A 15,715-nucleotide genomic window follows, 5' to 3' on the forward strand; every position below is an offset into this window, starting at 1 on the left:
ACAACAGGATGACCATGAGCCAGCAATGTGCCCTCGCAGCCAAGAAGGCCAATGGCATCCTGGGGTGCATCAAGAAGAGTGTGGCCAGCAGGTCGAGGGAGGTCACCCTCCCCCTCTACTCTGCCCTGGTGAGGCTGCATCTGGAGTACTGTGTCCAGTTCTGGGCTCCCCGGTTCAAGAAGGACAGGGAACTGCTGGAGAGGGTGCAGCAGAGAGCTACTAAGATGATTAGGGGATTCGAACACCTCTCTTATGAAGAAAGGATGAAGGATTTGGGTCTCTTCAGTCTGGAAAAAAAGACGACTGAGGGGGGACCTTATCAACGCTTATAAATACTTAAAGGGTGGGTGTCAGGAGGATGGGGACAGGTTCTTTTCAGTGGTGCCCGGCAACAGGACAAGAGATGATGGGCACAAACTTGAACACAGGAAGTTCCATCTCAACATGAGGAGGATCTTCTTTACTCTGAGGGTGGCAGAGCACTGGAACAGGCTGCCCAGAGAAGTGGTGGAGTCTCTGTCTCTGGAGGCATTCAAAACCTGCCTGGACACGTTCCTGTGCAACCTGCTCTAGGTGACCCTGCTCTGGCAGGGGGGTTGGACTAGATGATCTCCAGAGGTCCCTTCCAACCCCGACCATTCTGTGATTCTGTGAGATGGGGTTACTGCAGTGGCATAAGCCCTCTGCAGGAAATTAGTCTTTGTGAGGATGACTGCCCATGGAACAACCTGAAAATTACGTTTTGAAGGTCCAGGAATGACCTGACCCTTGGACAGTGTGGCGTCGGTACTTATTTTCCCACCCCTTCTCATCCAATTGATATTTAGTGCTTCAACAGTAGCTAAGAAGCTTTAAAAGGAAGGCTTGACAGCAGCTCCTCTTTGCCAAATCCAGTGCAGACCTGACTCGAGTATTGATTAGAGATGAAAGATTTGCTAAAGCAGGAGCCAAAGCAGATCTCAACGAAGGTGTGAGTGATAGATGAACTGTTTACACAAGAAGAAGATAATGAAATTAGGTGGATGGTAAAAAAACCTCCAAAAACTCCTAACAAATGGGAGTAATGGCAATATGTTCATTAAGCAGGGAGTAATTAAATACTTCTATGGCAGGGGCATAACGTGGACATCCAGGCCATGCGCAATGTAATATGCTATTGTTTTGATCACTGCATAAATGGGGCAGTGAGAAGCCAGGTGAGCTTCTCATTAGCCATGAAGACACCATTTTGTGAGTATCATCTTGTCACAGCGCCATGTACTTTGTTGGAATAAGCAAGTTGGGACCAGCTTATAGGCAATGAATCTGCCTCAGCCTTTGCTACTAAACAAAGCCTGTGATGGTTCTGTATGAAACAGCAGACAATGCTGGCACCTAGGTCTTTGGGACAACTGACTGGTGGCAATCAGGACATTTTCTTAGACAGGAAAGGGATCTGGATTCATGTTTCTGCAGACAAAAAGGAACTGTACCTCTGAGTGACCAGATAAAAGGAAGTTCTTCCAGTTGGGTTTTGTAAGAAAGACATGAAAGCAGCCTGTCACTTCAGGAAAGGATTCAAGGTAGTAAATGGCATTTAGGGATAAACATGCTACAGTTCTGCAATCCATAATTAAATCCTCACATTCCTAAAAAAGGAAAAGCTATGTTAAAGGCGAAGCCACTCCCTGAGCATTCACACACCATACACGGTGTTGCACACACACTCTTGGCCATGCTTCCTCCTTCAGGCTCGACCCTGCAGCAGTCTCAGGCATTGGATTTTATAAAATAATTAATTTAATTGAAAGGTACAGCAGCAAGGACAGCCCAGGCTGGGTGCCTCCAAAGAGAGGGACCCCAAACAAAGAAATCCCTGGGCAATTATACCCTTGTGATCCACACACCCGCCCCTCGCACACTGTCCACACGTCTTTTAGTTCAATGGTGGTTTTTGGTCTGGGGTCTTCTAACACCTTATTGGATTCTTTTCCTGTGTCCAGGCAGGCAGGCTCTTATCTTGTTGATCTGCAGTTTCAGCCCAGGGTTGGACCCCCCTTATCTTCTGGTTTACACTCCTTGTGCACCTGCGCTCGCTGGCAGAACATGGGGAACTGAAGAGTCCCAGACTTGGGAAAAACGCTACCAAAACATCAGTGTGATACCAACATCTTTCCCATACTAAAAGACGAAGCACAACACTGTACCAGCTGCTGGGAAAATTGCTAAGAAAATTAACTCTATTGTGGCCTATAGGCTTCAGCAAATCTAGATACTCATGCTAAGTAAAGCTAGGCAAACAGCACAAATCACACCATATTATAATCCTAAGTAATTTATTCTAATTAAAACATACTTATTAATGCTAAACAACTGATGTCCCTCAGCAGCTAAAGTTGGACTTCCAGCAGTGTTTCTTATTTGCTGGTTTGGCCCCTTCCCATTCATCATCTTGGTTTCCGTGGGTATTATTTTTAGGCTTCTAAGTAACACCATGCAGTGCATAGGGAGTGCACATGCAAAATTCAAGGCTGTGGTTCTCAATGGGTGGCTTGGCCTTAGGTCATTTTATACATTTAGTCATTAATTGCCCTGAGCTTCCTTATCTGCCAAATGACAGTAAGTAGGAGCTTCTAACACCTACCCAAGATAGGTGTGAATACATTCTAAGCAGAAAGGCTGTAATTCGAACATCATGGTGGCAGGCTCAATTAGAAGTGCCAAGAACCTGGGCCCAGCCTCGCAACTCATTTTGGAACGAGAGCTGTCTAAAAAACCCACCAAGACACCTGAAGAAATGGAAACCACTGATTCAACGAACCCACGTTTTTTTGCGGTAGTGCCTTTTACCTTCAGTAGCCTTTGCCAAACTTCAGAGCGAACTCTGAAACCCTGCGTGGTCAGTCCCCAGGGAGCCCGAGCTCTCCCGCGCCACGGCTCTGCAGCCTCTCCTGTCTCCTGCTGCTGACCGGCCGGGGCACCCACCTGCCCGGGGCACATCCCTGCCAGTTTCCAGACCCCACCAGGGCACGAGGAGCTCATAGGACAGGGGCACCCAAACCCACGTTTCTCCTCGGTGCAAAACGGTGTCTTGGCTTTACGTTTACGAAGTGCTTTCCAGATACCGAAGAAGCAGGGGCCAGCGTTAGGGCTGTTTTGCAGAGGGCTGTGTGACCACACGACGCTTACTCCCACCCAGACGAACGAGCATCCAGGGGCGCCTGCTCAGACAGGCCACCACCGCCCGGGCAGCAGCACTAACGAGGGCCAGTTTTCCCCCACAGCCCGCCAGCCCCGAGCAAGGCAGGCCACGCCATCGAACCCACCGTGGCGGCGGGTCCCCGCAGGCTGCGCCCGGCCCCTCCCCGGTGCCTGACAGGGCGCCGCAACCCACGCGGCGGCCCCCCCTCCCTGGAGGCTGCACTCCTCTACCGGGAGGGGCTGTGTCTGGCGGTGGCACTGGGCTGCCCGCGGCCGCGCTCGCCGGGAGGAGGCTGAGCCGGGCTCGCCAAGCCCGGTGACCGCACTCAGCGGTCGCCAGCACTCACCCGGGCGCATGCGCCGGGGCCTCACCCGTGCCAATAGAAGGCCAGAGACTTACGGCCTCACCCGCTATCACCAACGGGGCGCGCTTATTGGCCGCGAACCTTCCTCAGGCGCCCCCAGCCAATGGCCGGCGGGCCCGCAGCCGAGAGGGCGCGCTGATTGGCCCGGTGCCTTCCCAGCCGTGGGCGGAACGGCTCTGCCGGCCGTGGAGAGCGTGAGGAGTGCCCTCGCCGCCCGGGGTAGGGTGGCCGCGCGCGTGCGCGGCAGGGCGGGGGAAGGGGCGGTGGGGCGCGGCGGGCGCGCGCGCGCGCAGCTGCCCTCAGGGCCACCGACAGTCCCGCTGTCCCGCCGCGCACCGCCCGGTGAGTCGCCCCGGGAGGCAGTGGCGGGGCCTGCCCCTCCGTCCGGGGATGGGAAGGGCGGCCGGCCGGCCGGCATCCCGATCAGGGCTCTGCTGGGCTGCGGGGGGGCGGGACGGGACTCCCCGGCGGCGCGGAACGGGTGGGCTCGCTGTTCGCTGTCCCCTCAGGGCGGGGATCGTTCCTGCGCTGTCTCGGCGGCGCCCCGGGCCGGGTGTACCCCGCCTTTCCCCCGCCCGCCTCACGGTGTCCGTTTCTGCCCCGCCCAGACCATGTCCAAGTCGCTGAAGAAGATTGTGGAGGAGAGCAGGGAGAAGAACCAGCCCGAAGTGGACATGTGCGACCGCGGCATCTCCAACATGCTGGACGTGCCCGGCCTCTGTAGGTACCGGCGCCGGCGGCGGGCGTGGAGATCGCGGAAACTTCCTTATTTGTCCCGGGACGAGACGGGGCCGCCGCCGGCCCTGGACGCGGGGGGGTCCAGGCCGCCCCGCCTCGGCTGCTACCCCAGCCCCTCGGCGGCGGTGAGGCGGCCCCAGCCGGGACCTGGGGTGCCCTGAGGCTTTGGGCATCGGGAGTTTTGAGGGAGGTTCGTGGGTAGGAGGAAACGGTGCGTCTCCCGGCAGCGCCGTAAGGAGCCGTGGGCGTGTTCGGCAGAGCCCCTGCTCCGCTGCACTGGAGAGACCGGCGCGGGGAGCTGGGGCTGCCGCCCATCCCTCCCATCACCTCTGCCCATCTGCCACCCTAAGTGCTCCCAGTCTCTCTCGCACTGTTGTCATTCTGGCACTTGTGCGATGGGTAGACTTGGCCTCCTGTCAGTCCTTGCCTCTCCCTGCTAACCGAAGCAAAGCCACTGGCCGGGTAGCATCTCCACTGGCTTTTGAAAGGGATAGGGTGACATCAGGCTGGAGCTAGGCATGGCTGGTTTCTGAAGGAGAGTGAGGTAGTACCGTGTAACGGGTACAGCAATGTCATACTTTAGATGTTGCATGATTGCATATGCTTCCAGAATATGACAGTATCTTGTTATTGGTATGTTGCATTTGCTGTAAGTTAACACACTGTCACAGCTCTGGGGGACTCATAAATGAAGAACAAAGCAGGTAACTTTGCCTTGCTTTTCCTTTGGCTGAGAGTGCATATGATGTACCTCCTCCTCCAGAGGAGGGCCGTGAAGATGATCAGAGGGCTGGGGCATCTCTTCTATGAAGACAGGCTGAGAGAGTTGGGGTTGTTCAGCCTGAAGAAGAGAAGGCCTCAGGGAGACCTTATTGCAGCCTTGTGGTATCTGAAGGAAATAGCTGGAGAGGGACTTTTTACAAGGGTGTGTAGTGATAGAACAAGGAGTAACAGTTTTAAACTGGAAGAGCGTAGACTTAGATATCAGGAAGAAATTTTTCCTTATGAGTGTGGTGAGAGAGACACTGGAACAGGTTGCCCAGGGAAGTTGTGGATGCCCCATCCCTGGAAGTGTTCGAGGCCAGGCTGGATGGGGCTTTGAGCAGCCTGGGCTAGTGGGAGGTCTCCCTGCCCATGGCAGGGGGGTTGGAACTGGATGATCTTTAAGTTCCCTTCCAACCTAAACCATTCTGTGTTATGGTACGGCTGATATCCAGTAAGTTGAAGTTGTGGCTAGCTGTAGTGTGCCACAGGCTGAAATTTTCCTGAATATGTGATGTAATGAGAAAAAAAACCCCAAAGTCTTAAACAATCACCATACTTGAAACTCTAACCATATCCTGGTTTAGCTCTTTACTATGTTTGTTGAACTTGATAGCAAACAGGAGCAGATGTACATAGTTCTTCTTTACATGATGGAAATGAGTTCAGGGAAGTATATGGCTTGCTACCAACTCACCATTGTCTGCAGAGCTGGGAGCAGACCAGGGTATCTTCGCTCACATCAGTGAAGGATGAGGATGTAAGTGCAGTTTTACAGAACTACGTTCCGTACTTAAGTCTTCAGCCTTTACTGATTCTTTTCCTGCTTCTGAGTTGTGCATGGAATTTCAGGAAGATCCCATTGTAAAGCCTGTATGGATCAACTCATGTTAAATAGAAAGCTTCACTGTATTTCTATTGGATGAACCGTGGCTTGATACAAAGTAGTGTTTAACTCCCATTAACTAGAGACCCGTTTTCAGAGTTATACTTACCCCTTTCAGATAAACTAATGTATTAGGAGTGTGGGGCAGCAACAGAGTACTGGTGCTTTTGTTAAGTAGACTTGGTGCCTGTTATCAATGCTAAGACACATAATTAGCTAGCTTTGATCTTTTGGGTGTGTGGGGGAAAAAAACTAATGTTGAATGCTAAATGTAATGCTGAAGTAAAAAAAAAGCTGCTCTTGTATGAATGCTGTTTTGCATTTGTTGTGGAGGCAGGGTCAGGGACCACGATGGGTGACACTGGTCCACAGGTGGTCCCTGATACCAAGCTGCTAATTAAGCACCTGAAGTTTGTTTGGCAGGGAGCTCCCTAGATGAAGTGTAGACTTGTGGTACCCAAGTTATATTACATCAGAGAAGTCCGTGTGCAGATATTCTTGGTGCACATCATGTGACTTGATTTAGCGTGGGGATTCGGGGCTGTCTCCAATTTGAGACAGAAGTTAGGGGAGGGGGAAATGATGGCTGGTTTCTGTTCAGTTAATTGACTGTCTTGCTTTTTCAGTTACTCTGCACTCTGGGAGATGAGGCATTATAAGTTGGGGGTTTTGGCTTGGTTTTCTTTTGTCATCAAGGTATTTGCTGCTTTCCATCAGTAGAAGGAATTACCGTTCAAATGTGCCTTTGAAAAAGTAATGAGTAGGTAATATGTCTGAGTTTTAGGTCATGGTTTGAGAAAACGTTAAACATGCTTGTTTTCTAGCCCTGTCATCTGACTCCTAATGAATGGTTGTTTCTAGTACAGATTGGGTGTTTTGGGTTTGTCTGGCTCTCAGAACTGGCAGGCAAGCTAAATGAGTCTGTCCTGGTGCCTTCCCTGATAGGTCTGTTGGATATCTTCCCAGTGCAGAGCAGAGTTAAAGCTTGCCTTTTCAGAAACTTTGTTTTTTCCATGAAATAAAGATCTTTGTTAAAAACAACCATCATGATTCATGCCCAGTGACTGTTCTTTCACAGCATCTTGTCTTTAATGAAGGCCACCAGTAGATGTTCAGAGATAAGGGTAAGATTGGGTTATGACAGGAGGGAACATTTTGGTGGTGTTTTCCCTGGTTTTGGACATTTGAGGTTTAAGGACTTACTAGGTTGGAGGATACTCCTAAGTTACTGTGTTCAATAGCCCCTGATAGGCATTTTGTCTCATGTAATTATTTAATGGTTGTGAATGCGCCCCCCCGCCTCCCCCAGTGGCCAGTGACTCTTAAAGTAAAGCTGATCCTTGTACTCTTGATTATTCTTCAAGAATAACCTTGTCCTGCTGCATATTTGAGTACTTGCTGCGGACTGGTTAGTGGACTCGTATTTAAGCTTGCTTAATTTAATTCACATAGAGTTAGCGAAGATATTATGTGTCCTGGTTTCAGCTAAGATAGAGTCAATATTCTTCCTAGTAGCTGCTGTGTTTTGGATTTAGTGTGAGAATAATGTTGATGATAACACATACTGGTTTAATTGTTGCTAAGTAATGCTTATATTAAGTCCAGGACTCTTTCAGCTTCCCATAGAAGCTGAGAGGGAGCACAGGCAGGACAAGCTTGCCAAAGGAATATAACGTACCATAGATGTCATGCTCAGTATATAAATGGGGGCAGTAATCCACAATCACTGCTTGGGATGGGATGGGCAGTCAGTCATTGGGTGGTGAGCAATTTTATTGCATCACTCATTTTGTATATTCTTTTACCATTTTTGTTATTATTTTCTCTTTTGTTGTTCTCTGTTAAACTGTCTTTATTTCAATCCACCAGTTGTTTTTTTTTTTTCCCTTTTTCTCCCTCTTCTCCCTATCCTCCTGAGGTGGGGTGAGGGGGAGTGAGTGAATGTCTGTGTCGTCCTAGTTGTTGTGGTGTTATATAGGGGGAGACAGGATAAATGGGAAAGGGGAAGATATGCCCTGGTGGATATTCCTGCCTTGGGTAGGAATCTCTTGCAGACTCTCTTTCTGGTCTAGTAAATGACTTGCTACAATACAGGGCAGCCACTTGTATTTTCTTTTGCCTTGCCTTCCACCCTCTGTAGCAGTTGTGGGAGAGACAAAACAGACTAAACTTGCCTCTGTCAAATACCAATGTCTCTTTCCAAATCAATGAAATACTTTTCCTATCTGGATGGAGATTGACACTTGGTGTCTGAAACTGTCTTAAACTAGCTAAGATCTAGAAGCTTGTCAATCTCTACATCTCTTCCTGCCTTTGTGTTTAGTAAACGGAGAGTGGAGTTATCAGCTTGTATATAATGTGGTGTTCAGATTCACAAAGAAGAGTTCACTAGTCCCGGAGCTGCTGCTTGCTCGCTCAGGAGTTCATTATTGTCATTAGAAGTTGAGTTCTATTTTTGGAATATTCCTCGAATCCAGGCACTTCCATGTTTTCTATTAATGACTTAAAGTACAAACTAGAAATGGGCTACAGACCTTCAGAGTGTCTGAATTTTTGAGGGTTTAGAAAATGTAATATGAGAAAACTCTTTTCAAAGATGTTCTGTAGGAAAAAAAACTTCACTTGAGACTAAAAATGTTCGTTGGTCTAGGTGTTCTGTGCTTTATCTCATCACACTACTGCAAAGACCATGTGAAACAGTTTTAAAGTTTAAAGGCTTTCCTTATTATTCTGACATGCGATAGAACAAATGTTATGCCATTTGTGAGCACAGCTATACTATATTTGTGCATCTACCCATGAATAGTTTTAAAAAATGTCTTGCCCTGTGGAAGTGTTCTGATGTGTGGTTTTTTTAATTCCATATTGTGAAAATAAATAGATCGTATTTGTTTACAAAGCACTCAATATGGACAGGTAATGGTGGAGACCATTAATAGCTGTAGGGCGAACAACTGGGTTCAGCAAGTAGGATGCGCCTTTTCCCGAGCCTGAGGTTAGGGCATTTGTTGGTAGAACTTCAAACAGCTATCAACAGTTACGGAATTGTTCTTGGAGTAGGGACCAGTCTCTAATCTCTGATTTATTTATCTTTAAGAGGTCGATATGGGGAAGCTATGAATTAAGGAATTATTTTCCCCAAATTGCAGAGCAGCAGATGTCTCAAGTTGTCTTGTTGTCAGGGAGGGGATATTGGATGAAATCCTATTTACTCTGTAAGTGTTAATTTGTTCTCATTATCATTCCATCTGTAAGCTATTCATATTTTACATAAAGTACATGCTTGTGTGGTAGGAATTAACATGCCTAGAATTTTTTTTATCAGAAAGTTAGTGTTGATATAATTGTCTGCTCCTAAAATAACCAAAGCACAGAAGATGGAGGGGCAGGCTACTTGTAAGTTTTGTACGATACTGGAATGCTGATCCTGCATTAACTTCCTCCAGTGGGACAGAAAATGTCTTATCGTGGTTCAGCAAGGTCTCTGGAGTCTTCCTGGTTTGGGTTTTTTTGTTCCTTTTAAAAAAAAAAAATAAGTCTTGTCATATAAATATTTTCTGTAAAGCTAACTTGCAGTGCGTGGCAGCAGTATATGAAAGATACTAGGGCCAAAAGGGAAGAGTTTAAATGTTCTTCCCTTGACCCACCCTGTTGTGAAGCAATAGTGACACTGGGACCATAATGAGAATTTGTAATTACTATGCATGTAAATTGCTCTGGGAAACAGTAGTATCCTGACGCTCAAACTTCAGTATGGATATTTGGTGCATTCTTGAAATCAAAATAACTTATCGCCTCTATGCTAATTACTCTAATGTTAACAAGGCATCTGAGGTCTGCTGTCCTCAAGGAGCTGCTGCTTAGTGTTTAGTAGCTCCTCTGGTAGCATCGTAGAGAGGTTATAGTAATTCCCCTGTGGGAATCGCAGTGCCCTTTGAATCCCGGGGGACTGGCACTCAGGGTGAATCGTTTGATGTTCAGAAGACCCAGGCCTGCAGCCCCAAAGCTTAATTGCCCTTGAGTAAGCGTCCCACGTATAGAAATGGTGAAACTATGTCAGGAAAGCTTCCCCATGTGCGTAAACGCGGATTAGGTCAGGGTCTGTCCCAGTTCTCTTAGTAAAACACTTCCTTTTTTTACTCTTTTGTTTCCTAGTTCAGTTTGTAAGTGATCCAGAGCAGGTACTTCATGTGTGCTGCTGTCTAGCACTTGGTGCAGTTCAGTGACTTTATACTTCTGTGGTGCAAATAAGTCACATGAAAGTGGTATCTCTTCGTAAGCTGGCGTCTTGGCAGGAGTTACAAACATTATTTGGTATGGTTATTCCTTTAAATACTGAATTACATCTTGAGCTTAGAAACAGAAAATCCTAAACACTTCTTCAAGTCTTTGAGTTTTTGTTCTGATTTGTATGCTTTAAATGGGTGTCTCACTTCATGGGGCACAGGGACGATCGGGACTACTTCCTTTACCACTGCCTTAAAGAGTTTGTATATTTTTGTAACCATGGACATGTCTAGCCTTCGTGTTAACAAGTAATCATTCATAGAAGTCAGATCATCTTCATAGAAGAGGTGGTTCATAGGCAGAAAAGAGTTGAGAAAGGCCTGTTATATTGGTGGATGTACAAACTGAATTTGAACCTTTCCTCATGTAGTTTTTCACCCAGAGAAGAGTACACCCATCCGAGCCATGAGAAGCCAGTTTCTTGAGGAGAATGCTGTGGGAAATGGTGTCAAAGGCTTTAGTAAAAGTCTAGGGAGACAACATCCACAGCCTTTTCCTCATCTACAAAGTGGGTCACCTTGTCACAGCAGGAGATCGGGTTAGTCAAGCAGGACCTGCCTTTCATAAGCCCATGCTGGCTGGGCCCGATTGCCTGGTTGTCCTGTACATGCTGTGCGATGGCACTCAAGATGATCTGCTCCATAACCTTCCCCAGCACCAAGGTCAGACTGACAGGCCTGTAGTTTCCTGGATGCTTCTTCCAGCACTTCTTGTAGATGGGCGTCACATTCACTAGCCTCTACTCAACTGGGACCTCCCCAGTTTGCCAGGACTGCTGACAAATGATGGAAAGTGGCTTGGTGAGCGCTTCTGCCAGCTCCCTCAGTACCCTCAAGTGGATCCCATCTGTCCCCACAGACTTGTGCGTGTCTTTCAGCTCCGTGGTTGCCTGTGGTTCAGGTGCTGATGTGCCTTTTCTGTTTTAAAGCTTAGAGCATTTTGTGGAGGTGGCTGCTCCTGTCTGACCTTTAGTGCTGTTTTTTCTATGGTACTCTTTACAGACTTTCTATCGGCTTCTGTCTTCCTGTTCTGCTTTGTGAGGTGGTACAGGCAGTACTTAGAGCGCTCATATTTTGGGAGAAATTTAGGGTGGGTGCACTGTTTCTTCCTTTCTCCTCCCTGCCTTTCCTTCCTCCACAACCTGCAATTGCACAGGGAACTGTGGTGAGGCTTCCCCCCCCACACACTGAATTTTCTGTTTCTGTGTTTGGGTGACTGCTTTCATTCTGCTAACAGGTTGTATTTGCCTGTGTTAAGTCACGAGCTTTCAAGGGTTAGCTGAAACTGGTTGCTATATCAGTAAGTAAAAGCTCTCCAAGCTGTTTCCTCCAACTTGCAATTTAGTAAGTATTAATTAGCAGGCCCGGTTTTCACACATGCTCTCCAAGATATCTTCATTCCCTAAGGCAGCAAGATGCCCGTGGGCTGTCTCTGGGCTAACATTAGTGATGTTTGTTGCTTGAGAAAAGCTCTGAGGGATAAGAGACGTAGCTCTACAGGTATCCTTCAGGCAGGAAAAGTGTCCAGCTACCTAGGAGGGTGAGCAAGGTAGTTTCTACAGCTGTCTTGAAGAGGCTAGGCTGGAAGTAAGGAAAAGATGTAGGGGAGGAAAATCTCTCAATTTTTCTAGTTCCAATAAAATACAGCAAACTTTATACGGGGAGAGGGAAGATGTTTGAGAACTCCTTCAAGGTGCAAGTTTCTCCTCTGACTATTTAGCTTATTTTTCTGATTAGATACTGTTGTCAACTGTGGGCTATGGAGCTTCTAGGGGAAGCAATGTTGGTGTGGAGGGTGGAAGTAGGCAAGAAGAAACGTGAAGGATAAAGAAAGGTAGGGAGAGTGCTGGTCTCTGTAGCTGCCCTGTGCTCCACACTCGTTTGTTCAATAAGGTGGAATCTGAGGGGCTTTGATCAATCAGATCATTCAATTAATTTGAGTAAATATTGCATGTGGTCACCTGGCTGTTTGACACACAACAACGATACTAGTCTGCTACTGTGCTTCATGGATGCAAGGTTGTAAATGCAGCTGTTGGTACTTAGGACTTAAGTCTAGCATAATAATGAGTTGGGAACATGTGGAAATGTAATTGCTCGTGTGGCATGTGTTCTGTTGGGATAAATGCTGGAGTACCTATCAGTTTTTCCTCAGGAAGGATTTAAAGGGTGAAAATAAAAAGGTGTTTGTGTGCCCAGAACCAGACCTCTGCTGGGAGGCAGCCGTGCTTGTTGCTCAAGTTGTGTTTGATGCAGTAACAGAAAAGAGAAGTAAAGGGGCAGAGGAGTGGCTGGATATGTCCTTTAGTCTTGAGCTTGTCTTGTTTATTGTGACAGTGCACATGAATGTGGAGTTACTGGAGTGGAGAGAATAACTTGCTTCTTTTGTAGCTAAAATAGATACAAGCTCTCAGTTGCCAAGTCCATAAACTAACTTCTTTCTCTCTTCACTTGCAGTTACCTTGTCTCATATCACACAGCTGGTTCTGAGTCACAACAAGCTTACAAGTAAGTATACTCCTGTTTTTGGACTTCATTACAGGCAGTTGAGCAATATTGAAAAGCTGACACTGCTATTTTGATTTTTTTATTTTTATTTTTTAGCAGAGCGCAATGTCACTGTTAAGAGTGCTTCTTGGTGAAGCACTAATAAAGAGATTGAGGATGTGGCTTAGCAGCCATGTTCAACATGCCTTTCCAACTTCAGTACAGACCTGCCACATACTGTAACATCTGTATCTCTCATTCCTGTTACCAGTTCAGCCAAAAATCCATTCCCTATCATGGCTCTGAATTCCTTATGTTTAGGTGAGGACTTTTGAATGTTAACTGTATCAGAAATATATAGTTTGCATTTTAGTAGATGGATAATTAACTGAAGTGAGTGAAAATAAATTACAACTCAACTGCATTATACCTATAATCAAATATATGTGAGCTTCAGGCATGAAAGTCAAGCAGTCTACTTCTGTCAAAAAAAATCTTTCGAGTGTAAGTTGTCTCTTGCTTGTACTTCACACACCAACTTCAGTTATTACCTAGTGGATCCCACTTCCCATAGTAAAGGCCTTAAGTGAGGTGTTGGTGAATAGCATGTTATGAGAACAACATAAATGTGAGACTTAATTTAGTGGAGGCAGATATCAGACTGACTTTTGCAAGGCAAAAAAAAATATTTTTTTGTAGAATGTTTTGGGCTTACCCATCAGTGTCTTGTGCAAACGTTCCTGCTTCTTGGTTCTTGAAATACAAGCAGTGAGTTTCATCTGATCTCTGTTACTGTGCGCCTTCTGAAGAGAAGGAAAGTGTTCTTGTTGATGTGCTTGTCCTTGTCTGCTCTCTGCACGTGCCAGTGTATTTCTGTCTCAACCAGTTCTTCCCTTTTTGGAACTGAATTTTTTAAGAGTCCGTGAAACAGGGAGGGGAATGGAGCCACCAAAGGGGGTGCGTGTTGAGGACATAACTGGGTAGGTGCCTTGGCACATGCCAGGCTATACCCAAGGAAAGCTTTACAAACTGAGATGGGTTTAAAAGCCAAACAAACATAAACAAAAAAACCGCTAACAAACAAACCAATAAAACCCAACCTATTGAACTCTGAACTACTTGCTGCACCAGCTGTAAGATAGTATGTGTTATTTGAAACATATATATTAATATGAGAATCTCACTTAGGCTATGAGCATTTGCAGAGGATTAAGCATGAAGAAATAACGAAAATATTCTTAGTTTTAGTACATAACCACTTCTACTCCAGATGCAGTTTATTGGGTACTAATGTGTAGCTTAAAGGATTTGTTGTAGTAAATAGATAAAATTATGGGCACTATGTGAGTGGCTGTGAGAAGTATGAATTAGTTATTCTAGGCCCTGCTTCTGATTGTACAGTGTCCTCTAGACTGACATCTTGCTACTTGTTTTTGTCCCTATTATAGTTTTCAAAGAAATCTCCATTTGTTTTATAAGTATGACCAGCAATGTCCAGCCATCTAACATGTAAATGATGATCAATGAGTAAATTCATGGGCAAATCCAGGCAGGGGAAATCATAAGCATTGCTATTAGACACACAGCTGGTTTTAGAAGGTCATGAAGTTATGAATAGCTGGGAGCGGAGAGACTGTTTTGGGAAAGCATCATGGTAAACTCGCTTTGAGCATATTGCCCTCTGGCATCTGTTATCAGCCACTGATGGAGTTTGTCTACAGGGCCACTGGTGGCTTTTGTGTTCCCTCAGGTCACTGCAAGGAGATGCCTGTCTCTGAACTTGAGCTGCTTAAAAGCAAGGTGGTTAATTGCATCCAGCCTCTTCAACTTTCTCTGCAGCTTTTGGAGGGTTATGAGAACCTTGAGATAGCAGTTCATTCTGCAGACCTCTGTCTAATGCTTGTGGTGGGACAACTCAACTTATCCAAAGTTGGGTATCTAGAGCTGCCCGGCAGAACTTCTGTCTGGTGCCGATTATTTCCTGAGGTATCTTCTGTTGCATGTCTGCTTACCTGGCACAAGGATGAAATGAGTTGTAAGCATTACTCTTGGTAAACTTGACTATTCGTTCCCTGGGATTTGTGAAAATCCTACAACTTTTGAAAGCTAACACACTTCCAAGGACTTAATCATCTCTTCCATGTGACACCTTACAAATCTTAAACGTAGCTAAAGGGTGAGTTCAGCTGAACATACAACTGGCCGGGCAGGTAGCCGATATCAGCCTTGCTCTGAGGAAGAGAAGACAGGCTGAAACTTCTGCAAGGAGACTTGAACTGTGGTAAACTTGGCTGTCTGAGAACTGAGCCTGGGGAGGGTGACATGCTTCAGCATGAGCACCAGAGTGAAAAGCGAAGTAACTAACCTATGTCCTAGCTATGAGTCTTAGCTGTAGACCTGACTGGGGGAGGAAAAAGATACGGTAATAGGAGGTGTCCAAGAAGGATGCGTTCAGGTTGACTTTAACAATTCAAGAAAAACCCAGAGCACACCATTTGTTTAAAACAGTTTTAGTTTTCAAAATACCAGTTTAAGGATTGCCACTGTTCTAAAATTGTGTTATAATAAATCTCAACTTTTAATTACTGTTTTCTTCTAAAGTAGCCCTTAGATCAGTAGGCCGCAAGTATGTCTGTTCTCTCAGCCAAGGGATTCTGTCAGGTTTTCTAATTGCTACGTTGGGTTTCTTTTATGGGAAGGTAAAACCACTGCTTCTCCTGATAAGTAACTCATCAATTCTGAAACTTGCTATTCTTTCACAAATTGATGTAGACATTTAAATAGACAGCACACATTTTTAAAAGGCTAAATTTCAAGTTCATAGTCTCGTATTTGACACTGCTGACCTAATCTCTTAAGCTGTGTAATTAATTGTCTTAGTAGATTGTTCTTAAAATGACTAGGAAGCTGGTGGCAGTGACACTTGACATGCTACACTAAGGTCATATTAGCATCTTCTGCTAGTTTTCTGCCATTTAAATGAGTGTTCTGCTTGCCTTTTTTCTGTTGTT

At 46.1% G+C, this 15,715-nt stretch overlaps 1 protein-coding gene across 2 annotated transcripts in view; it reads left to right on the plus strand.

Annotated features, from left to right (window-relative positions):
• The first annotated feature begins 3,422 nt into the window (after window positions 1–3,422).
• The window catches only part of RSU1 (Ras suppressor protein 1), a 107,371-nt gene continuing 95,078 nt past the window's right edge, over window positions 3,423–15,715 (plus strand). The window contains exons 1-3 of one of the 2 annotated variants that reach the window (XM_074574562.1): window positions 3,423–3,764; window positions 4,154–4,265; window positions 12,675–12,725. In XM_074574562.1, coding sequence (XP_074430663.1) covers window positions 4,157–4,265; window positions 12,675–12,725 — 160 coding nt within the window. In that variant the 5' untranslated portion in view covers window positions 3,423–3,764; window positions 4,154–4,156. Of the gene's footprint in view, window positions 3,888–4,153; window positions 4,266–12,674; window positions 12,726–15,715 lie in introns of both variants that reach the window. The other variant, XM_074574560.1, reaches the window with a different exon arrangement.

The sequence above is a fragment of the Larus michahellis genome, chromosome 2, assembly GCF_964199755.1.
Source record: "Larus michahellis chromosome 2, bLarMic1.1, whole genome shotgun sequence".
NCBI lineage: Eukaryota > Metazoa > Chordata > Aves > Charadriiformes > Laridae > Larus > Larus michahellis.